Source organism: Aegilops tauschii, chromosome 3, assembly GCF_002575655.3.
Source record: "Aegilops tauschii subsp. strangulata cultivar AL8/78 chromosome 3, Aet v6.0, whole genome shotgun sequence".
NCBI classification, from domain to species: Eukaryota; Viridiplantae; Streptophyta; class Magnoliopsida; order Poales; family Poaceae; genus Aegilops; species Aegilops tauschii.
The window spans coordinates 447,640,739-447,665,601 of record NC_053037.3 but is presented as its reverse complement, the minus strand read 5'-3'; the positions used below and the strand labels follow the sequence as shown (position 1 = coordinate 447,665,601).

Genomic DNA, 24,863 nt, shown 5'->3' with positions numbered 1-24,863 from the left:
TAGTGCTATGTCCATGGCTCACGCTCATGTATTGCGTGAAAGTTGAAAAGGTTTGAGAACGTCAAAAGTATGAAACAATTACTTGGCTTGTCATCGGGGTTGTGCATGATTTGAATACTTTGTGTGGTGAAGATGGAGCATAGCCAGACCATATGATTTTGTAGGGATAACTTTCTTTGGCCATGTTATTTTGAAAATACATGATTGCTTTATTAGTATGCTTGAAGTATTATTGTCTTGATGTCAAATGATAGACTATTGCTTTGAATCACTCGTGTCTTAATATTCATGCCAGGATTAGATTACATGATCAAGATTATGCTAGTAGCATTCCACATCAAAAATAATCTTTATCATTTACCTACTCGAGGACGAGCAGGAACTAAGCTTGGGGATGCTGATACGTCTCCGTCGTATCTATAATTTTTTATTGTTCCATGCCAATATTATACAACTTTCATATACTTTTGGTAACTTTTTATACTATTTTTGGGACTAACATATTGATCCAGTGCCCAGTGCCTGTTCCTGTTTGTTGCATGTTTTTTGTTTTGCAGAAAATCCATATCAAACGGAGTCCAAACGGCATAAAAACTAACGGAGATTTTTTTTGGAATATATGTGATTTTTGGGAAGAAGAATCAACGCGAGACGATGCCCGAGGGGGCCACGAGGCAGGGGGCGCGCCCCTGACCCTCATGGCCACCCCGTAAGGCGGTTGGTGCTCTTCTTTCGTCGCAAGAAAGCCAATATCCGGATAAAAATCGTGTCCCAATTTCAGCCCGATCGGAGTTACGGATTTCCGGAAATATAAGAAACGGTGAAAGGCCAGAATCAGGAGCGCAGAAACAGAGAGAGACAGATCCAATCTCGGAGGGGCTCTCGCCCATCCCATGCCATGGAAGCCAAGGACCAGAGGGGAAACCCTTCTCCCATCTAGGGGGAAGGTCAAGGAAGAAGAAGAAGGAGGGGGCCCTCTCCCCCTCTCTCCCGGTGGCGCTGGAACGCCGCCGGGGTCATCATCATCACCGCAATCTACACCAACACCTCCATCATCTTCACTAACATCTTCATCACCTTCCCCCATCTATCTACAGCGGTCCACTCTCCCGCAACCTGCTGTACCCTCTAGTTGAACATGGTGTTTTATGCTTCATATTATTATCCAATGGTGTGTTGCCATCCTATGATGTCCGAGTAGATTTTCATTGTCCTGTCGGTAATTGATGAATTGCTATGATTGGTTTAATTTGTTTGTGGTTATGTTGCTATCCTTTGGTGCCCATCATATGAGCGCGCGCGTGGATCACACCATAGGGTTAGTTGTATGTTGATAGGACTATGTATTGGAGGGCAAGAGTGACATAAGCTTCAACCTAGCATAGAAATTGATGCATACGGGATTGAAGGGGGACCAATATATCTTAATGCTATGGTTGAGTTTTACCTTAATGAACGTTAGTAGTTGCGGATGCTTGCTAATAGTTCCAATCATAAGTGCATAGAATTCCAAGTCAGGGATGACATGCTAGCAGTGGCCTCTCCCACATAAAACTTGCTATCGGTCTAGTAAAGTAGTCAATTGCTTAGGGACAATTTCGCAACTCCTACCACCACTTTTCCACACTCGCTATACTAACTTTATTGCTTCTTTACCTAAATAGCCCCTAGTTTATATTTGTGTGCTCTTTATATTCTTGCAAACCTATCCCGTTACACCTACAAAGTACTTCTAGTTTCATACTTGTTCTAGGTAAAGCAAACGTTAAGCGTGTGTAGAGTTGTATCGGTGGTCGATAGAACTTGAGGGAATATTTGTTCTACCTTTAGCTCATCGTTGGGTTCAACACTCTTACTTATCGAAAGAGGCTACAATTGATCCCCTATACGTGTGGGTTATCATTGAGCGACGATGCGAGCGGTATGAGGAGGACTACATACCACGAGGCGGCGCGGCGAGCTCCGGGTGGCTGCGCCTGACAAACCCCGACAAAATATGACGGCGCCGGGCCTGGGTGTGTCGAATCCGATGACGGGATGCGTCGAATCCGGCAGTGCGGGGACGAGCGGTGACCGAATCAAAGTGAGTGGAGGAGCGGCAGGTGGTACGAGGCGACTGCGGTGGTGCATGGTGGCTGGGGGAGGCAAGGACGGCCGCACCGGAGTGGATGCGGTTGAGCGGGGGAGAGAGGCGGCCGTTGGGGAGGGGGAAATTTTCCTGAAAAGCAGCGCCGGTCAAGTAAATTAAGGGGCAACCGCCGTGCGGTGTAAAATTTTTTACTCCTCCAATGCTGATAAGGATCGGCTAGATTCGGTTTAGGCCTTTAAAATATATTTTTACTTCTTTAAAGTTTTTTAAGAGATCAGCTAGAGATGCTCCAAGCGCTGCATGGTAGAAAATCCAGACTCAAGAGTTTTTTGCTGTTTGGAAGAAGAGACCAATTGATTCTGATCAGTGTGTGTGTACATGGAATTACCTCTATAATAAGCTAGTGTACAAGCTTATAGTCACACCTTAGTCGATCAAGTAGCTCATTACAAGTGTTCCAAGCCTCAAAAACAGGTACCAGTTTCTCTTGTGGAAGTAGTAAGCAAGCAAACCCGCGCGTCCAGGTCTGGAGGCCGCCTGCACTTGCTGCAATCATATTTGGAACGAATCTACCATAGCCTTCAGAATCTTTTCCGACGACTGCCACTGCTTGTCGCTGGCGCTCGCGACGAAGAGCACCACAGTGCTCCCCTTGGCCGTGGCCTTGGCCAGATTGTGAGAGCCCGTCAGTGCCAGTGGAGTCTCCAACACATAGCTGTAGTACTGCATCACAAATAATTTACGCCCATGCATCAGGAATTCAGGTTTCAGCAACACCATCATGTAAAAACGGAACCTGACTGATAAACTTACAGTTAGGTCGCCGATCTTCTCGACAGAGGTCTCGATGATCTCTTCGGGCTCCAAGGTGTTGCCGGTGACGAAAGGCCCCAGGGAGGCGATCAGCTTCTCGGGGCTGCCGATGTCCTCGATGGTGGCGTTCGGCCTGTTGGTCAGGCGGATGAGCGGCGAGGCGACTACCTGCACTTTGCCCTGCCTCTCATCCTCGAATTTCACCTCCACCCATGGCTCCGCGCACTTGGGCTGGCAGTAGTTGCCGGAAAGTATGTTGGCCACTCGCAGCTGCTTCCAGGTGGGCGGCAGGATGAACTCGTATGGTTCCACATTGCCTGAATTTCATGACAAAACTCAACTCAGCTGACTAATCGACAGCGTGCATCGGGTTGCAAGATAGGTACTAGCACCAACGAGGAACAATGCATGGAGATGGCTAGAAAGTACAGCAAGAATCGAGTGATCACCAGCCCGGAGGGCAGGGGTGTCCTTGGTGCTGGCCTTGAAGAACACGAAGCCCGGGCTGGACGGCGCCGGCGGCAGGTACTTGCCGGCCTCGACCTCCCGCGCACCAACGGGCAGCGGCGTCGCCGACAACAGCGCGCCGAGCGCCGTCCCCACCACCAGCTCCCTCCTGTGACTGACAACCGCTAGAGGCGCCGGCTGCGTGGCAGCGGCCGCGCTGTCCACCGACACAGCGTGGGGAACAGAGGAGCGCGTGGTGACCGAGGCGACGGGCAGCCGGAGGGACGGCCGCAGGAGCGGGGAGAAGACGGAGGAGGAGGAAGAAGCCATGAGCGCGCGAGGGCCACGGGTTCGCGCCCGCGGGAGGGTCGGAAGAACGGCCACTCTTATCCAGACGAGTGTGATATTTGGCCTTGTCGACGCGCTCGAGGCATTTTTTGGCCTCGATGTGGCCAGCTTGTGTACGTGTACGTGTACGGGAGGGGTGCCGGGGACGCGGCTGAGCAGCGCCCCCTCAGTCAGTCAGCACGTCGAGGATAAGGTGGGATAAAGGGAGCCAGAGGCGCGGGTGTGCGGCCGAGCAGCAACGGTGGACTGACTACTCGGCAACCATGGCGCCAGCAGCCCTGTCCGCCCCCGTCCTTCGCGTCTCTGCCCGCTCGACGGGGACTAGGGCCGCCGCGCCCGCGCCCGCCGGCGGACTCCGCTTTGGCAAGACGGCTTGCCAGCACTCCGGCCACTCTGGTATGTTTGCTTCTGCCCCATGCTATTTTCTTGTGATAATGAGCTGCACAGATCCACCGAGCAGATCGATTTGTTAACAAATTGATCTTGTTATGTTCTCCAAAAGGCCAAGCTGTGCTGCGATCGAAGGTGCTGCTGAGGCCCGTGGGACAGAGGAGGCGCTTAGCGCTGAGAAGCAGCGTGGATGACTCCAAAGCCACGGATGACAAGGTCAGCACAGCATGCGTTGCGTCCTGAAAGCTGAAATCGTCAGCGACTCGTTCAGTCTTCCACGCCGCGTCGGGAGCTAACCAGGCAATTCGCCCGCCCGCCCGCTTGCGTTTCCGCAGGTAGAGTTCGGGTACTCGAGGAAAGACGTGCTGCTGATCGGCGTCGGCGTCACCCTCCTCGGCTACGGCCTCAAGTCCGGCCTCGAGGTGACCCTCTTCTTGATTTCCCTAGCAAAAACCAGCAGCGGCTCGGTTTGCCATCGATGAAGAAGCTGTCTGTTTTTACGTGAACCTAATCCTGATCACGAAACCGTTCCCTGACCGTGCGCAGTTCGTCGGCGTCGACCCCCTGCAAGCCGGCAACGTGGTCCAGCTGTTCATCGTGCTCGGGATGACGGTGGGGTGGATCTCCTCCTACATGATCCGGGTGGCCAACAAGGACATGACCTACGCCACGCAGCTCAGGAACTACGAGAAGCAAGTCATGGAGGTGAGCTAGTGACCCTTTTTGCCACTCTCTGCCTGAGGCACACGACGTTCAAGTGTGAGTCGTGACTGGGTGCCACCATTAACTGTTTTCGTTGCAGAAACGGCTGGAGAGCCTGTCGGAGGCGGAGCTGCAGGTGCTGCTGGAGCAGGTGGAGGAGGAGAAGGAACGCCTGCCGCCGACGAGGAGGGATCAGGGGATCACCATCAACAGGAAGACGGAGGATCAGACCACTGCCAACTAATAGCTCCTAGAACACCTCGATCATGATATTAGCCCAGTACACACTGTTAGGATAGCTTGCATCGATTGATTATGGCCTTTCCTTTGTTATAAGAACTCTGTAGCACAATACTAGTAGTAGTGCTCGTAGCAGCAGCACTGAGTTATACTCCGATCTCCGAAGAATAGTACCGAGATTCACATGGATGAACGCGATACATAAATCAACGTGACAGCAAAACTGAGATATTGTGTGAACCAACCTATGGTTTGGATACTTGGATATTTAGGACGACAATGATATCTCCGGTCCATCAGGGTTCAAATCCTTGTGCTCGCATTTATCCTGGATTTATTTTAAAATTTCTGGCGATACGCGTTCAATGGGAGGAGACGTTTTGGTCGACTACGACGCGTCTACGCTGACTTCGTAAAATCTCAAGATGATATGCCGCCTCAGTGTCTCGAAGGTACTTATACAGGCAGAGTAAATTGCAAGAAACCACCAGTTTGAAGGCTAGGGTTTCAGAAAACACTACGTTACAGTTTTTCGACAGAAAGCACCACGTCTTGTGTAATCTTGTTGCAAATAACACTGATGGGCGGATCAGAGCACTTTAAGTATGTTTATGACAAGTGGGTCTAGATTTTGCCGACGTGGCGTAACGAATCGGCGTCGATGGCGTCAGAGTCTACATGGGACCGACCTGTCAGCTGGAATCTTCAATTCATCCTTTTTCTCACCGGAAATTCCTCCCTGATCCCCGACGCAGCCCACGCCCGATCCCAACTGCCACCACATGGCCGGACTGCGCCGTGACCGCCGGCGTCGGCGAGGAGCCCAACCCTCCCTCTACTCCTCCCAGCCGCCTGGATCGACTATGCCGCGCCATGGACGAGCGCCAAGGACGCCGCCGCCATGGACGAGCGCCAAGGATGCCGCCGCCTCGCCGTCGCGGCTACGCTGCCCGCAACGACAATTCTTGCGGCCACCGATGGACCGGCGTCGCGCCAATCGCTCGCCGCCGCCTCCCAGTTCCCGATGGCGCGGCCACCTATGCTCTGTCATCGCGCCACTCACTCGTCGTCGCCTTTTAGACCCCGAAGACCGCCGCCGCCGCCTCCCAGACCCCAAAGACCGCCGCCGCCGCCTCCCAGACCCCGACGACTTCCGCTGCTGCCTCCTAGACCATGATGGCGCGCCCGTCGCCAGTGACGAGATCCATCGTCGTATTCATGTTCTACTCGCATGCTTGCGTAGGCTCCAGGGAGCTGATTGCTTTTCTTGTTTTCATCAAAGGGCGTTCCTTTAAAATTACAGGGACTTTTTTGTAAATTGACAAATTCACCATCTAACGCCGTCTCCGCCCAGTCGTTACGCCACGTCGGCAAAATCTGGACCCACCTGTCATAAACATGCTTAAAGCGCTCTGCTCCGCCGATCAGTGTTATTTGCAACAAGATTACACAAGACATGGTGCTTTGTGTCGAATAACTGTAACGTAGTGTTTTTTGAAACCCTAGCCTTCAAACTGGTGGTTTCTTGCAATTTACTCTATACAGGCAAGGTGTGCGTTCATAGGGATGAGTATATGCGCGTATATACTTTCATAACAAAACTCAGACATTGTCTACATAAGAATCGCTTGAAAAATAATGAACCAGTACCACTATGTAGAAAATTGTTGTAGAGCTAAAACTGGCACCGAGAGATCACTCTATACTCCCCCACCCTCATTGCATACGGTTTTATTTTATTTGCAAAAAAAACTTTCAATCTATTCATCTTCAATTACGATACTACAATGAACACTAAAAATAGTAAATATTACATCTCAATATGTAGACCACCTAACGACGATTACAAACACTGAAGCGAGTCGAAGGCACGCCACCGTCAACATCTCTCTTTCACTGGAGCCAGACAAAACTTGTTCTAGTAGACAGTCGGGAAGTCGTCGTGCTAAGACCCCATAGGACCAGCGCACCAAAACAGCAACCGCTGCCGTTGAAGAGTAGTATAGATCGGAATGATCTAACCTGAAGACACAGGAACGTAGATGAACTACGACAAGATCTGAGCAAATTCACCAAGGACAGATCCCGGAGACACACCTCCACACGCTCACCGATGATGCTAGATGCACCACCGGGACGGGAACTAGACGGGGAGAACCTTATTCCATTTTCAGGGAGCCGTCGTCGTCTCGTCTTTCTAAGAAAAACACAAACCCTAACAAAAATCGAAGAACGGAGCCCTCCCGCCGGCAAGGGCCGGGATTCACCGCACTGCCATGGCCCTAAGGCCACCGAAGACGAGGTGGACCGGCGGCGGAGCCTGCGGGAGACAGAAGAAACCTAGTTGGGGGAGGAGGCGTACGCGAGAGCGTATGACATTGCTTCAAAGTCTTGCTGATTAGTTGCTGACAGAAACCATTTGTACCGCTTTATTTAATCCGTAGAGTTTTTGTAAGATCTTTTTGGTAGGATTTTTGTTATTTAATTTTCAGGCACCGCTAGGCATTGCACCTTGTTAATTGAGTGCTTTGGTCTTCGTTGGACTAGGTTTTGATGTTAGTAGAACTAGCATAGTGGCCCTCGCAATCTTGTGTGCGTTGGATGTGTTAGAGGAATATTATTTTACGTTTCGCATAAAAATATATTAGAAGATATGGCAAGTAATGATATTCTAAAACCACCACAGATATTTTGCCAAATAACATATCACTTTTGTGGTGTGTATCTTTAATCGTATTGATATGGGGGCAAATGGTTATTTTGACATTTCCAAAAATGTCATACATCAAGAGCTTCTTGTTAGTACCCTAAAAAAAGAGCTTCTTATTAGTTTTTGTGTGATGTTAGGTCACCATGTGAGGTTAAAATTCGGATTATTGGTCATATTTATTTTTTATACGATTGTAGAACTCTATACTTTACGCTTGAACCAATAATTAAGGTCCACCAAAGCATTGGCCAAAAGGTTTTATAGCTGGTGATGAAGATCTATTGACTATGGTTCAAATAATAGAATTATGTTACATAGAAGGAATGGCCACAAGAGATGTATCAATTACTATTCATACCTCTTGCCTAGACTATCCAATTATCTAATATGTTGATGATACCATTTTGGTGGCCAAGGCTGATGATAGACAACTGATGCACATTAAGAATCTCCTGCTGCATTCTGCTGAGTACACAGGGCTAAAAGTTAATTGCTCCAAGTCCATTATGATTTCTATCAACACTCCTGCACAGAAGATGAGTGAATTATCCAACCTCCTGGGATGCAAGATTGGATCTCTCCCCCATACTTATCTGGGGCTACCACTCTGTTTATCCAAGCCAAGGGTAGAGGACTTTGTTCCCATGCTTAAACGTATTGAGAGTAGGTTGCTGAGTTGTTCCACTATGCTTTCCACTGGTGACAAGTTAACCATGTTGAAATCAGTTTTCACTAGTCTACCCACATTTTCCATGTGCACCTTGGAAATTCGAAAGATTGTGATCAAACAAATCAACACATATCTAATGAACTGCTTTTGGAGGAAATATGGTACACAAGAAAGAGGGACAATCCACATTTCATGGGACACGGTATGCAAATCCAAAGATCAGGGAGGACTGGGAGTCCTTGACTTGGAGATTCACAACCAAGCTCTGCTCATCAAATACCTTCATAAGTTCTTCAACAAGATTGATACTCCATGGGTACACATTATCTAGGAAGCTTACTACCAAGACAAATTACCAAATGACACCAAGGTTGGATCATTCTGGTGGAGAACAGTTCTGAAACTTCTTCCTACCTTCAAGCAGCATGCAGTGTGTAAGGCAGGTCAAGGGAACACAATTCTCTTCTGGTCTGATAGATGGCAAGACTCACCACTTTCTATCAACTACCCAGAACTATTCTCATTTGCTATACAGCAGAATATAACTCTTCAGAGAGCACTGGAACACAATGATATCAACCTACTATTTCACAGACCCATGTCACAGGAAGCTTTTGCTCAATACAATGCATTGCAGACTTTAATCAATAAGAGACCGTTAGTAAATGGACAAGACAATTGGTCTTACGCATGGAAGGCTCCTAAGTACTAATCTATGAAGATGTACAAAGCTATTCAGGGATATAGTCCAGCACACAGCACATTCAGACTTCTTTGGAAAACAGCATGCTGTCTGAGACATAAGATCTTCTTCTGGTTATTATTACATGACGGAATCAGCACCCGAAATATGCTACACAGAAGAAGCATGTATCACGAAGACTATAATTGTGCCCTCTGTGCTGAAATCAATGAAGAAACTGTGACTCATCTATTCTGGGACTGCCTCTTTGCACTGATGTGCTGGCATTCTATTACACCCAATAAGAATCAGGGCATGCCGACCTATGATGAAATCTACCTCACATTGGAATCACTCCCCTCGGAATTTGCTATGGATACCATTGTCATGGGATGCGGAGTATTTGGATGATAAGAAATGACAAGATCTTCAAAAGAGCCACACCATCAGTGAATAGTTGGACATTTTATTTAAAAGAAGGAATGAGACCAGTAGAATTAAGAGCAAAGACAAATAAGGCAGACAAAATCAACAGTTGGATAGAGAATAATCTTTAATTCCTTTGGTGTTTCATAAGACGGGCATTGGTTGAATGGCCTTTTTATTTTTATTTTCTTTTTTAATTGTACATATTAATTAATGAAAAAAATATACCATAGAGCAATTGTTTCATGGTTTCGCCTAAAAAATGATCTACTCCCTCCGCCCCAAAATAAATGTCGCTGAGGAAGTATTAAAATAAGAAGTGTCCTTCGAATCAATGGTAGGCAGATTAGGAATGCACAAACCAGTTATGGTACTATCTCTACTTCTAATGTCTCATTTAGTAGTCTCCGTTCCGGGTTTATTTTGGTCCCACCTACCACGGTTTATTTTCGTCCTCCCTCCCACCTCCCAAGTAGTTGCCTCCACGTCAAAAAAATCGAACCAACCAATGTTACTAGGGAGCGATGCCTCCAGGTAGTACTCCCCTCCACGCCAAAAAAAAGGACGAAAGAAAACCAGCGAAAAAAACCCGTCTTGGACTGGCAACGTGCGAACGAGCGAGCGAGCGAGCAAAGCCTCCAGGTGCCCTCGAGCGATGCCACAGCAGATCCCCTCGCCGTTGCCCTCGCCCTCGCAGCCGCCGCCGATCCCCTCCCCCATCTTCCTCCCTCAAACGCTAACCCGTCTCGCGGTGCGCCACCGCCCGTCGCGGCCGCCCCCGCCACCTCCCGCCGCGGTCGCCGCCCCAGCTCCAATCGTGGCCGTCGCGCCCAGATCCAGCCGCGGCCGCCGGCCCCACGTCCCACCGCGGCCGCTGCCCTGCGCGCCAACGACCCCTTCCCCCGCCGCCGCGCCACAGGTCCACTTCGCCATGAGCTCCAGCGTCGACCATCCCGCCGCTGCTCGTGATCCCCTCTTCCATCAGCTCCACTTCACCGGAACCGTAAGTCCATATGAGTATGCGTAGCAGGTTCATCAGATCCTCCTGAAATGTTCTTCCTTCTCTAAAAATATTTTCTTTTTTATGTTTAATTCTTCGTCATATGATCATTTCCCATTATCCCAGTGCCTTTCGCTTGAATTCTTGCTGATGTTGGCTGTAGCTTCAAACGGCTTCGCCTGCATGCCTACGTAAATTTGTACCGAGCGATGCCATTTTGAAAGAAAAAAAACTGAATAAACTACAACCCATCAGACGAGAAAAGGCTGATTCTGCCAATTCAAGTTCGATGTCTGGCTAGGTGTCTTGTGCAGACTTGACATAGGCTATGTTGGACACTAGCAAGTGTTCCCGATCACATCTTAAAGAAATTCAAGTTCGATGCAGGAAATGTTTGCTCTTTCAAAATCAATGTATTTGTGAGTACCAAGCTGAATAAGGTTTATTATGCATGCTGAATAAGGTACTGAAATGATCTGAATTTCAAACTCTGTTTTCTTTGCTTGCTTGGTAGTACAGTCTGCAGTACATAACACATCTCATTTCTTCTGTTATAGTTACATTTTTCAGAAACTTGAGGTTCTAAGGGCTGCTTTATAAAAGCTTTGTACCAAATTTACTGAATTAGAAATAACAGTTGATAGAGCTGGTATGTTAATCTCATAGCCCTGACGTTGAACATTTTCTGCTTTTGTCCTGTATATGCACACTTACCTTCCTGCAACTGTATGTACATCCTCCGTAAGGAAATATAGGAGCGTTTAGAATGCTAAAGTAGTGATCTAAATGCTCTTATATTTCTTTACAGAGGGATTACTAACTAGCCAATTGCTTTCATTTAATTATCATTATTCTGGAACATGTTGCTCACTTGATATTAAACATTTTAATTAGAATAAGCTATCCAAGGAGGTTTTATTAGGAAAATTTAGTTTATGCGACTTTTTTTATTTGAACAAGCATACGCATCTCCATTTTTTCATTTTTAGTTTTTTATTTGTATAGTTGGAACATTAGTTTGATGTGAGTTTCAGCTACCTGCTTGTTATTGAAACTGCAAGAACTTGCTAGCTTTTGTCAAAAGAAATGGAATGTGATGGAAGTAAAAGAAGATAAGGTGTTTTTGTTGATCCTTGTGTTTGATTTTAGGGTGTGTGTGTGTGTGTGTGTGCCTAATCACTGTAAATAGTAAATACTCTACAGTTAGGACAGCGAAATCCTTGTGAATATGGACAGATGGAGATGTATGAACGGGCAATTCTTGCAGTTAATTATTGTCAGTTTGCGATTCCAAAATACAATGACCCAGATGTCATCAGAAGATAGCAATTGAATACCGAGACTATTCTGATGAAGTTTTTTTTTAATATATTTTTATAGTGTCTTGACTTTTGTTAACTACGGCATTTTAGGCTGTATGTGTATCGGAATACATACATGGCAAGAAGGGATTATACAATACCTAGGACCTGAGCAGGAATGCTTGATGAAATGCTTTATAATATTTTAGCACTGTTTTTCGGCAGTCCTTGTGGTAGGAAAGTGATCCATTCAAAAACTCATCTACTACTACTCACCTTGTATAATTTTTTATTCTGCTGCATATTTGGTTTTATCATAAAATGAATGGATTATTCTGAAATACAGTGTAACGCCCCCCTCCCCCCCCCTTCAAAGATTATTATTTGAGCATTTATTTATTATTATTCTTTTGCCTCTTGCTATTGCTTGCTAAAGGCACATGCATACACGAATCTTTCCTCGTGCCATTGTTTCTTCTGCAAGCACCTAGCAGTGTAATTTCATGAATCAAGTAAGATTCTGCTATTTGGCCCAAAGAATTATCTGATGATACATTTTCCCCTTTGCTTTCTATAGTTCCTTTCAGTCAGCTAAACGTCAATATGTTGGATGATGTTGTGGAGAGGGCCACCGAGAGGGAGTTTGCATTGCCAAAGTCGAAGGTGGCCATCGCCTTGACCTGCCTGGACCTCCTGACCTTTCACAATGCTCAAATAGGAAACACATGTTGGAGGAGGAGACCACAAGCTAATTGTAAGCATCAACTATTTGTTAGCTATCAATCTTGTCCTTTGAGCATATATACTTTATTTCTTAAACCATTATGCATGAGCTTTTTAGGATGATTTGGATGAGTGGATCAGAGGACGACATGAGCAGGTATTTCCATTTGATCATACCCAAAATGATAATGTATACCCTAACTTAAGATGATGGCTCTTCTACTCTGCTAACATAACATGCATGTGCTTGTGTGGAGTGCCTGCAAAATTAATAGCTCAAGTCTCTCAACACGCAGATGTGGAGAGGGTTCTCCTAGCGGTCATTGCAACTGTGATATGCATTTCCTTGCTCTCGGCTCTGATCAAGTTTGTAGCGTCTGGGAATGTGCATATGAAAGTCCACACGTGCAATTTGGTTGTTATATTTTTTCCACACTGGTTTCTAGAGATGTTCAAGTTATCTCATATACTATATCGAATTATAATGGATAAGTTAGTGTACATACTGATTCGAAGATCCTTTTGCTGTCATACACATATTACTGCAGGACCATAGCGGACTATTGCAATGCGGCAAATCAAATTTCAAAACTCAGCACTCTTCTATGTGGATTAAGTTGTTTATCTACTTTCACTTTTAAATTGCTTGTTGAAGACACTTGATTCACTTTGTGCCTGTTACTTTAATCTTGCTAAGTGCATACAGAAAAAATTCTACTTGCCCCTTGTCATGCACAAAATCGAATAAACCTTGCAAATTAGTTTACGTGAATCTGGTCATGTAGTTAAATCTTATTTGGTCTAAGAAATGAGATGAAGTTTGTCCCTAGAATATATAATGGACTGAAAACAAAACCCAAGATGTGGCAATTCAAACACCCAAAAGAAATTACTTGCATACCTTGTTGAGATGATCTTTTTAAAGTTTCTGCGTTTATCTTTGGTATCTTTAGTATCTTCAGCCACAATACGACCTGCAGGAAGACCGCAGGTGGAGTGTGCTTGGACGGCAGCTTGGCCGCCAGCTGCACGCTCTTTTAGGTGGCCAGGCAGAGATTCTTTGCCTCGGCAACCGCCTTGGCCTAGAGCCATGCCAGGTCGTCGTCGCCGAGGATGGACGCCAGCAACAACATCGATCTCTGTGATACCGATGAAGTTGGTTGTGGGGCGGGACCATGGCGGGGCCGCACGTCGATCTATGTGATACCGACGGCGTTGGTTGTGGGGCAAGACCATGGCGGGGTGGCGCGGGGTCATGGTGGGGAGAGGACATGGGCACGAGGCTGTGGAGGCTGACGCGAGAGGAGGTCGGCAGAGCAACGCCGTGGTGGGGACAAGTGACTTGTGTGAGCGGCTGCTGTGCAGTGAGGGGGCTACCTGTACGGTGAGAAGCGGTACGGTGAGGTACCTGTACATATAGGAGTGGCTACCTGTACATTGAGAGCAGTCCTAAATACGCCCAACAAGTGATCTAGACGTACCACACGGCACATGTGGCCAACTATCCATGGCACATGTGACCAACTATCCAAGTTAAGTTGATGATGAGTATTTGATGAAAGTGATCTAGACATGAGCCCGTGTACATAAGATCTAGATATATGGAAATCTCACAAATTCGGAGAGACCATCTAGCGTACTTCTCAATTTTGGTATTGGTGGTGACATTGTTATTCGAGATTATTTTGATGTTAATTTTTTGTCTTTTGAATTTAAAATACTTGAATCATGATCTGGGTGCTTCTTCTTGATCTAGTCGGTGAGTGAGGATGTAAGAAACAGGGACATAGATGCACATTGGGGTTAGAATTTAGGGAGATAGAAACCATCTAAAGTCTCTCTACCCTAAAATAAATCTGAACCCTTATAATGAAACTTGATGCCCGTGCAGATGAATCAGAATATTTAATTATCTTATAACTATGCATATGGTGATGGAGCAGCTATTTGGGTTGATCTCCTGCTGTTCTAGCAAAGTTTGGTTTAGTATTTTGTTTTTCTCTACGAAAGATCAAGTAATCTGATATCGAGCTCCTTCTTTTACAGTAATCGAATTTTGAGTTTGCAATGATTGTTCATGCCTAATTGGCAATACATATTGACAACAAATTATTTTTGTTGTCAGACGAAGGGCATGACGGATGGCACCAGCGGAAAGGTGAGCGCCGGTGGAGATAAGCGAGAAAAGGAGTAGCGCGAGGCGGTAGGCAGCCTTGAAGATGATGAGAGGGCCCGCTGCTGGGGGATGGTACTAGGGATTTTTTGATCAACGAGAGCAGTGTCGGCCCAGGTATCTTCTTCCATCTCTGGATCCTAAACTATATATCTCTCTAATCTGCATTGACACGCAGTAGTGCCGGGTACAAGTGTGTGGCTGCTCCAGTGCCACCGCATGCCCCAGTACCGCCCAAACGTGGATGCAGGTGGACGTGGGCACCGTGGCCGCCACCAAGGATGTAGGGGTCCCGCCACAACCGGCGAGGACGCGGTAGGCGTGCCGAAACTGTCAAAGACATAGGAGCCGTACTGCGGCCTTGGTGTTTTTCCTAATTTCTTTAGATATGTGAGGTCGATTTAATATTCACATATATGCTGAAATTCAGACACCGAAGAACCAGCAGTGGAGTTATATGAAATTTCTTGCGAGAGCTATACCATTCTTTTTAGTACTGACTAATTCTCATGAGTACCAATGGTGAAATTTTCAGGCCTAAATACTGGATGAGATTCTCATTGCCGGCATTCTTCATGAACCTATCAAGGAGAACATTTCAATACTAATTGCAGCACATGTTTTCTCACCACCGGCTAGCAAGAAGAGAGTATGATTTTCTAATGCTCAGTGTTGTAAGCTTGATTCACGAGGAGCTTCTCAATGTTGTACATGTTGTTTGTGAGTAACAGAAATAAATCATTTCCTGGAATCAGACGCTATATTTTCTGTGGGAATTCGTTGACACAATTCCTTACAACACTGAGAATCTTCGAAATGGGCAAACCGCTCTATGTAATTCTATCATCCATTCTGATTTTGAGACAAGTATATCAGTTATCTTTTTCCTTCTAGCAAGGTACCATATACATGTTTCGAAATTCTCCTTTGCCTTCTAGATCAACCAAATAGGCATCTTTTTAACAAATGGAGGGAATTCATTTGTCAATATAAATAGATTTGTCACAGGGGATCTTATCTTATTTATTCATTATAAGCAAATGAACAGTGCGATGAAGTTAACAGCTCTCTATCCTTATTCCTCTTATTCATTGTGTATTTCCCCGTTTTATACATGTAACAATGATGAATGATGATGAACTTAGACTTGGTGTAAGGAGAGTCATTCTGTTTCCTTGAACAAAACAGCCCTCTATCCTTATTTATCCTAAAAGCTTCCAGACGATACTCAGAACATATGATTCCTTGAAGCATAGAAGTATTTTTTTCGCATCTGTTACAATCCAATATTTGTTAGTTAATCATATTCTTTATATTCGCAAGTAGTATAAAGTTGCCCCAAAATTGGTAATATGATTTTGGATTATACATTATATGCCGACAAGGAGGTTAATGGTGCTCAATAAACTAGCAGTATGAAATAACCCTGCATATATTTGTTGATTTTTAATTTGAGCCTTTCCATTCAACTAAAAAAATTATTTGTACAATATTTACTGACTTTTACCTCTTGTTTTGCAGGCTATCTGGAATGATTGCATGTATTAATGAAGTAGTCCACGTTAGGTGGATTGGCTCAAAATGGAGAAGCATGATTGTATTAAGCATTTAAGCTCTAAGCAATTTAGAGTGTCAATGTCTTGGGGCTCCCTTGCAATATTTCAGAGAACTATATTTTTTTTAGACATTTTATATTGCCTCACGATGTTTGGGGGATCTGATTAGGTATTGTTTCTCTATATATCTATCTATCTCTCTATTTTAGTTGCTAATAGAATAATGAACAATTGATAGGACTAATCTTAGACTTGTGTTCTCCTCAATCCGACTGTGTATTTTTCAAGTTTTGTGCTAAAACGGGGAAAAAAAACATATGTTTTAAACTTGCGACAACATATTCTCTGTGCAAATTTTAGCCTTGTTGTTCACAATTGATGCTGCCTGTGATTCACACTTATATTTGAGCTTAAAGTCTGAGTGTATACCGAATTAGGCTTTCCCTTCAGTCGGTTTATGTCAGAGTTCACACTACAACACACATTTCCTTTTGAGTCTTATGTGAGTTACTTTTGAACCGATACACCAAATCAGGTGTTACGCCGCTCAAACAAACTAGAAGAAAACCATCAATGGATTTATCACAATATTATAAAAATACAAATAAATGTATACACAATTTTTTAACAATAAATGTTATCAAAGATTGATGTATTTACCTCTTCCAAGATAGGTAACATGTTCTAGAAGATGTGTTTTGTTGCAGTAGTACCTAAATGGTGAATTGCATGTTCTAGAATATAGGCTTTTGCATATTGCAATCAAGTTCTTTTTTTTAAGGAATTGAGTTTCTGGTTGTAACTTGTTCGAACATTTGTTTAAAGGGAACAAAATACTCCATGTGTTTGTCTTCAATTAATGGATAATAACAATACACTTGCTTTTGTGAGATGGTATCTTAAGCATAAATAATAAAGGCATTCAAGTGTTATTATCATTTGTAATGCAGAGCACAATAAAGAGTTCAATGTTTTTGTAGCCCCTTCTTTATTTTGTGAATCAGATATGATAGGTCTTTCTATTATACAGTCGATTTTTTATCGAAATACATTGCAAGTGAAGGGGATTTTAAATCATTTTTTTGTGTTATTGGCTATCTTTTTTGTAACGCCCGGATAATTAAGCTACAGTAATCCCACGATAACGATGCCACGTCACCCCGGTTACTGTTGCTAATATCACGTTGGATCAAAACTTTTCAAAATTTAAAACAAAAATGTTCGGGGTGTGCAAATAAATGCCTAGGAATTTATGGTGTGGGATCCATGCTTTTATAAAGACCTAAATACTTAAAATGAATTAAAACAGAAAAGAAACTAAATAAAGAAAAGAAAATACAAAAACAGAAAACAAACTAACAAAAAAAATAGAAAAGAACCCCCCACTGGCCCAGCTGGCCCAGCTGTTAGCCAGGCAGGCCCAACTGGCCCAACCGGCCACCCCCCAATTCCCTTATCCCCCACCCGGTGAGACCCCGAACCCCCACCGACACCCCACTCCTCCCCCGAAATATCTCCTCCCCCCTCTCTCCCGATTGGATCGGGAGGGGGAACAAACCGCGCCGACGCCGCCGACGATCCCCGCCGCCCTCCACCTCGCCGGACCTCCCCACCGGCCTGCTACCCCTACGCATGTCGTCTCCGTCCCCTCCTCGCCCCGCGTTGCCACGTTCCCTACAACCGCGGTGAGGACCGCAACCGCCCCTCTCCCTCACCCCGCGGTCACCGCGCTCCGCCCGCGGCCACTGCCACTTTTGCCTCGTCCGTGCGCACGCGCCTCGCCCGAACGCCGCCGTCCATGTCCCCGCTTCACCGCGACGCTTGCCGAGCGCCGTCACCGCGCCCGCCGTCCACCCCGCGCGCGCTCGCCCCGCTGCTACCTCCTGCCTCGTGCGGCGTAGCCACTGCAGCCCCGCGCTCGCCCGCTCGTGCGTGGCCTTGCCCGCGCCCTTGCCCACCGGAGCTGTGCCGCTGGCCGCGCCGTCCGCAAGCCCTGCTGCGCTCGTCGCCAGGCCGCGTCCGCCGCCTCCCCGCACCGATGCGCGTGGCCTCCCCACATGCGCCGTAGTCGCCCGCAACCGCACCCCTCCACGCCGGCTTCCTTCGCCGGAGACGGCTGGCCGGCGAGCCCCGCCGTGGCCGCCGGCGCGCTATGGCGCCCGTACCCCCCGCTGCGGCCCGGTCAGCCCCTCGTTCGGGTGCCGCCCCGTTAAACGCCACCCGTGCGCCCGCTAAGGCCTTGGGCCCATGACACGAGGGGCCCACGCCCCAGAACGTTTTTTAGAAAATAATAAAAATAATAATTAATTAATTAATTAAATTAAGTTAATTAATCCTATTTAATTAATCTAATTAACCTGTTAGTTTAAATAAACAGTAATTAGTTTAACCTAAACCCTAATTAACCTAACAGTGTATGACAGGTGGGTCCCACTGGGCCCACACGTCAGTTTGACCAGTCAACACCTCTGTTGACTGCTGACGTCATGATGACGTCAGCAGACACTGTTCTGGATAATGTTGAATTAAAATATTTAAATTAATCCTAAAAATGATTTAACTCTTTTAAAATTAATATAAAATTAACCGTAGCTCAGATAAAAATACTTTCTACATGAAAGTTGCTCAAAACGATGAGACGAATCCGGATACGCAGCTCGTTCGTCCGCCACACATCCGTAGCATAGCAAACACGCAACTTTCCCCCTCCGGTTCATCTGTCCGAAAACGCGAAACACCGGGGATATTTTCCCGGATGTTTCCCCCCTTCACCGGTATCACCCCATACCGCGTTAGAACACGTCTAGCTCTGCTTGTTGTCCTGTTATGCACTTGCTTGCTATGTATTTACTGTTTCTTCCCCCTCTTCTCTTCGGTAGACCCCGTGACGATGTTGATGCCCCTGTGGTCGACTACGTCACCGACGACCCCTCCTTCTTGTCTGAGCAACCAGGCAAGCCCCCCTCCCTTGATCACCAGATATCGCCTATTCTTCTCTATACTGCTTGCATTAGAGTAGTGTAGCATGTTACTGATTTCGGTTAATCCTATTCTGTTGCATAGCCTGTCATTGTTGCTACAGTTGTTACCCTTACCTGCTATCCTACTGCTTAGTATAGGACGCTAGTGTTCCATCAGTGGCCCTACACTCTTGTCCGTCTGCCATGCTATACTACTGGGCCGTGATCACTTCGGGAGGTGATCACGGGTATATACTATATACTTTATATACATGACACATGTGGTGACTAAAGTCGGGTCGGCTCGTTGAGTACCCGCAAGTGATTCTGATGAGGGGCTGAAAGGACAGGTGGCTCCATCCCGGTAGAGGTGGGCCTGGGTTCCTGACGGCCCCCGACTGTTACTTTGTGGCGGAGCGACAGGGCAGGTTGAGACCACCTAGGAGAGAGGTGGGCCTGGCCCTGGTCGGCGTTCGCGGATACTTAACACGCTTAACGAGATCTTGGTATTTGATCTGAGTCTGGCCATTTGGTCTATACGCACTAACCAACTACGCGGGAACAGTTATGGGCACTCGACGTCGTGGTATCAGCCGAAGCCTTTGTGACGTCAGCGACCGAGCGGCGCGCGCCGGATTGGACTGGAACGCCACTAGGCTAGGTCTGCTTTCGGCCGCGTACGCAACGTGCAGGTGTGCAATGGGCGATGGGCCCAGACCCCTGCGCACATAGGATTTAGACCGGCGTGCTGACCTCTCTATTGTGCCTAGGTGGGGCTGCGACGTGTTGATCTTACGAGGCCGGGCATGACCCAGGAAAGTGTGTCCGGCCAAATGGGATCGAGCGTGTTGGGTTATGTGGTGCACCCCTGCAGGGAAGTTTATCTATTCGAATAGCCGTGTCTCTCGGTAAAAGGACGACCCGGAGTTGTACCTTGACCTTATGACAACTAGAACCGGATACTTAATAAAACACACCCTTCCAAGTGCCAGATACAACCCGGTGATCGCTCTCTAACAGGGCGACGAGGAGGGGATCGCCGGGTAGGATTATGCTATGCGATGCTACTTGGTGAACTTACCATCTACTCTCTTCTACATGCTGCAAGATGGAGGTGGCCAGAAGCGTAGTCTTCGACAGGATTAGCTATCCCCCTCTTATTCTGGCATTCTGCAGTTCAGTCCACCGATATGGCCCTTTACACATATACCCATGCATATGTAGTGTAGCTCCTTGCTTGCGAGTACTTTGGATGAGTACTCACGGTTGCTTTTCTCCCTCTTTTCCCCTTTCTATACCTGGTTGTCGCAACCAGATGCTGGAGTCTAGGAGCTAGAGATCCCGAGGATGATTCTACATGGAGTTCGGCTTCGGGGAGTAGTTAGGAGGTCCCAGGCAGGAGGCCTTGCCTCTTCGATCGTTGCTACTTTTGTGCTAGCCTTCTTAAGGCAAACTTGTTTAACTTATGTCCGTACTCAGATATTGTTGCTTCCGCTGACTCGTCTATGATCGAGCACTTGTATTCGAGCCCTCGAGGCCCCTGGATTGTATTATGATGCTTGTATGACTTATTTATGTTTTAGAGTTGTGTTGTGATATCTTCCTGTGAGTCCCTGATCTTGATCGTACACATTTGCGTGCATGATTAGTGTACGGTCAAATCGGGGGCGTCACATTTTCTGTCCATATTAAATTCGATATGCAACAAGTACAAATTTTACAAAGCCCGTGGCAACGCACGGGCAGTCTACTAGTTATAATAAGGTTTGATATGTCAATCGGTCATGGGCTATATTGTGCACTAAGTGCAATGCACGTTGATATTTGGGAGAAAATTAATTACACGTTCATAATATGTAGGATATCAATCATGTGTTAATTAAATGATTAGCACGTACGTTGATGTTTAGTATGAGATTAATTGCACGATAAATATGTTGAGCACTCATCATTGGAGCAATCTAAGTCATTGGATTAACATGATTTAATAGCCTAAATTGATTGGTTCTGCCCTTTTGGGTCTTTTTGTATTGGTATAGATGATCTAGCTCAGTTAACCTTTTCCAGTCAATCATACTCTACAAAAAATTTAGTGGGTGGTGAGCATGCATGCTATATTTTAGACTACATACATCGCCACAAAATTTTTAAAGATTGTACTAAAATTTGTCCAAATGACTAATGAAGTGAATAGAAAATTGATGGTAATCATGAATCTTCTTCTCCACCTAGAATACCTCGTTTGTAATTTCACTGAAAACTTTGATGTAATGTTCCTTTGATGAATAATTTCTTCAGGAACCTTTGTTCCTCGTGTTGAAGAACATGGTATGAGTATTTATCCATTACATCTTCAACTTGGTAGGACACCTTATAGATGTCCCCAATACAACTCTTGGGAACTTTGTCTGTGAGGTATATCGTGTCTATCGGCCTTATAACATTGCTCCTCATGGCCAACTACTTTCTTATTTTCTCAACCTTTATCGCCAGTTCCTTTAGACTAGTAAGTTTTTTTGAAAGCTTAGATATGGTGTACCACTTGGCTTCGTCTATCTAAAAGTAATCAATCTTCATCACAACAATGAGTACCGCCTCGATCATTTGATCTGGTCATCGAAGACAGAGAAAATTACATGGTAGGATTAATAAACCCATCCAGAAATATAGGTGCCCAATTAGCTCATACACTCACACTAACAAGTAGATATAGAACTCTAAGAGATGCATGGTTGGGTGTAGAAACTAAAACCAAAAGCACGAAATCATTACATATTTTTTATTGTGTTTTTTAAGACTATTTGTCTCACATGTCCCATTTTAAGTAAATGTGTATATGTTTACTTATGTCTCTTAGAAGGTTGCTAGTCCCATATGTGGGCCTAATGCATTGGGGGAGGTGACCTTGGCCCCCTCCCTCTCACCTATTTTTTGCAATTATATAAGGTTATTGTAAGTGTCCCTGAACCCCAGCACACATATATAAGCATAAATTTATGTAGGCTTTGGAGACCTGCAACGAGAGAGGTCCTTACCGGGCTGCCATTGCCTCTTTATGTAGCTTTTGTTGGCCGTTCGCACTGAGCATGTGATAGATCAAAATGCCCCTAGGAGGTCGCAGAGAAGTACTTGACGATCAAGGTGACCTGGCCATCATTCCGTTGGATGAACACTTATGGCGCGGACAACCGAAGGTGATCCAATGCCTCATCTACTTCATCCTTTTCCAGAACGTTCTCAAGATCATGCTCTTCTTTTGGATCCTGGTAAGTTTACTTGTAAAAATGTGAATTCCACATAGGAGTAGAAGAGAGCAGACATTGACTAAAATATTGATGAACAATGAGACATTGCTCGCTGAATCACGTGTTGCCAAGAACATAGGAGTAGAAGGCGTTTCATGCTCATTGAATCACATGTTATCGAACAACTAGCTCAAATGACATGAATAATGTGAAAGACCAATAAATATCTTGTCCAAACATTTGTCAAAAAAGAGAGAAATGTTCATTTTCCTAATTTCCTACAATACTCGATCCACTTAGAAAAGTAGTAAAAATAAGTGTTGTTGTTGTTGTTGTTATTGTTATCATCATCACCACCACCACCATCATTATTATTATTGTTATTGTTATTATTATTATTATCATCATCATCATTGTCACCACCACCATCTTCATCATCATTATTATTATTGTCATTATTAGTAGTAAAAATAAATGTGAAAGACCAATAAAGTATTGATGTGATGTTTGTTGCTGACTCCAATTCAACTATAACAACCACTTTAGTCGGTTCACCAACATGTTTGTCATCGTATTTGTAGGCCAACAATGAGGCCGCAAGATTTCTCCAACCCTTACCTTGATGCAAGATGTGTTGAAAAAAATGGGTCTAGTTTCTCCAACTCATACCTTGATGCAAGATGGAATGAAAAAGAAATGTGTCCTGATACAAGTCAAGCCACATGATATTTCTTGGATTCAAAGAATTAAATTTATTGTCCTAATGCATTTTTCATGACAAGCTTTAGTATTTTTCTTCCATACCTTGTTGAATACAAGCTTTGAACCTTTGTTTTACTTGTGTTAGACGTGCATTTGTGCTTTATTGTGACGCCCCCGATTTGACCGTACACTAATCATGCACGCAAATGTGTACGACCAAGATCAGGGACTCACGGGAAGATATCACAACACAACTCTAAAACATAAATAAGTCATACAAGCGTCATAATACAAGCCAGGGGCCTCGAGGGCTCGAATACAAGTGCTCGATCACAGACGAGTCAGCGGAAGCAACAATATCTGAGTACAGACATAAGTTAAACAAGTTTGCCTTAAGAAGGCTAGCACAAACAGGGATACAGATCGAACGAGGCGCAGGCCTCCTGCCTGGGATCCTCCTAACTACTCCTGGTCGTCGTCAGCGGCCTGCACGTAGTAGTAGGCACCTCCAGTGTCGTAGGTGTCGTCGTCGACGGTGGCGTCTGGCTCCTGGACTCCAGCATCTGGTTGCGACAACCAGATAGAAAGGAAAAAGGGGGAAAAGAGGGAGAGAAGCAACCGTGAGTACTCATCCAAAGTACTCGCAAGCAAGGAGCTATACTACATATGCATGGGTATATGTGTAAAGGGGCATATCAGTGGACTGAACTGCAGAATGCCAGAATAAAAGGGGGATAGCTAGTCCTGTCGAAGACTACGCTTCTGGACATCTCCATCTTGCAGCATGTAGAAGAGAATAGATTGAAGTCCTCCAAGTAGCATCACATAGCATAATCCTACCCGGCGATCCCCTCCTCGTCGCCCTGTTAGAGAGCGATCACCGGGTTGTATCTGGCACTTGGAAGGGTGTATTTTATTCAGTATCCAGTTCTAGTTGTCATAAGCTCAAGGTACAACTCCGGGTCGTCCTTTTACCGAGGGACACGGCTATTCGAATAGATAAACTTCCCTGCAGGGGTGCACCACATAACCCAACACGCTCGATCCCATTTGGCCGGACACACTTTTCTGGGTCATGCCCGGCCTCGTAAGATCAACACGTCGCAGCCCCACCTAGGCTCAACAGAGAGGTCAGCACGCCGGTCTAACCCTATGCGCGCAGGGGTCTGGGCCCATCGCCCTATGCACACCTGCACGTTGCGTACGCGGCCGGAAGCAGACCTAGCCTAGTGGCGTTCCAGTCCAATCCGGCGCGCGCCACTCAGTTGCTGACGTCAAAAGAGCTTCGGCTGATACCACGACGTCGGGATACCCATAACTACTCCCACGTAGATAGTTAGTGCGTATAGACCAAATGGCCAGACTCAGATCAAATACCAAGATCTCGTTAAGCGTGTTAAGTAACCGCGAACGCCGACCAGGGCCAGGCCCACCTCTCACCTAGGCAGTCTCAACCTGCCCTGTCGCTCCGCCACAAAGATCCACTTGCGGGTACTCCTACGAGCCGACCCGACTTTAGTCATCACATGTATCATGTATGTAGTATATAAGTATATACCCGTGATCACCGCCCAGGTGATCACGGCCCGATAGTATAGCACAGCAGACGGACAAGAATGTAGGGCCACTGATGGAAATCTAGCATCCTATACTAAGCATGTAGGATTGCAGGTAAAGGTAACAACA

General features: G+C 45.8%; 2 protein-coding genes and 1 long non-coding RNA gene across 10 annotated transcripts; 2 read left to right on the top strand and 1 right to left on the bottom strand.

Annotated features, from left to right (window-relative positions):
* Nucleotides 1-2,315: 2,315 nt before the first annotated feature.
* On the bottom strand, nt 2,316-3,789 carry LOC109731916 (psbP domain-containing protein 6, chloroplastic). The gene is made up of 3 exons (XM_020291090.4): nt 3,352-3,789; nt 2,903-3,219; nt 2,316-2,812 (listed from the first exon to the last, which is right to left on the bottom strand). Exons 1-3 carry the CDS (start codon nt 3,677-3,679, stop codon nt 2,642-2,644), a joined length of 816 nt encoding a protein of 271 aa, XP_020146679.1. The 5' UTR covers nt 3,680-3,789; the 3' UTR covers nt 2,316-2,641.
* A 16-nt stretch (nt 3,790-3,805) lies between these two features.
* On the top strand, nt 3,806-5,252 carry LOC109731917 (uncharacterized). Its single transcript, XM_020291091.4, has 5 exons — nt 3,806-4,093; nt 4,200-4,303; nt 4,423-4,509; nt 4,634-4,792; nt 4,890-5,252. The coding sequence occupies exons 1-5, from the start codon at nt 3,961-3,963 to the stop codon at nt 5,031-5,033; spliced, it is 627 nt and encodes a 208-aa protein (XP_020146680.1). The 5' UTR covers nt 3,806-3,960; the 3' UTR covers nt 5,034-5,252.
* Nucleotides 5,253-10,185: 4,933 nt separating this feature from the next.
* LOC109731907 (uncharacterized) lies at nt 10,186-23,338 on the top strand. 8 transcript variants are annotated; one of them, XR_005773317.3, is made up of 9 exons: nt 10,186-10,520; nt 12,396-12,572; nt 12,660-12,698; nt 12,838-13,935; nt 14,667-15,029; nt 15,250-15,612; nt 16,236-16,439; nt 22,292-22,496; nt 23,057-23,338. It is a non-coding gene; the product is annotated as an uncharacterized lncRNA (long non-coding RNA). The 8 variants fall into 8 exon arrangements; XR_005773313.3 differs by having other exon boundaries at nt 10,187-10,520; nt 12,838-12,956; nt 13,090-13,935; nt 14,667-15,612; nt 23,057-23,337; XR_012205304.1 differs by having other exon boundaries at nt 10,188-10,520; nt 14,667-15,363; nt 15,446-15,548; nt 23,057-23,336.
* The last annotated feature ends 1,525 nt before the right edge of the window (nt 23,339-24,863 follow it).

Bases quoted from the DNA above. Each gene is read 5' to 3' on its own strand.
- LOC109731916 (XM_020291090.4), bottom strand. From the start codon at position 3,679: ATGGCTTCTTCCTCCTCCTCCGTCTTCTCCCCGCTCCTGCGGCCGTCC. The intron at 3,220-3,351 runs GTGATCACTCGA...CATGAAATTCAG, and splicing joins CACCCCTGCCCTCCGGGCTG to GCAATGTGGAACCATACGAG. The intron at 2,813-2,902 runs GTAAGTTTATCA...TTTGTGATGCAG, and splicing joins AGAAGATCGGCGACCTAACT to TACTACAGCTATGTGTTGGA.
- LOC109731917 (XM_020291091.4), top strand. From the start codon at position 3,961: ATGGCGCCAGCAGCCCTGTCCGCCCCCGTCCTTCGCGTCTCTGCCCGC. The intron at 4,094-4,199 runs GTATGTTTGCTT...GTTCTCCAAAAG, and splicing joins CCAGCACTCCGGCCACTCTG to GCCAAGCTGTGCTGCGATCG. The intron at 4,304-4,422 runs GTCAGCACAGCA...GCGTTTCCGCAG, and splicing joins CCAAAGCCACGGATGACAAG to GTAGAGTTCGGGTACTCGAG.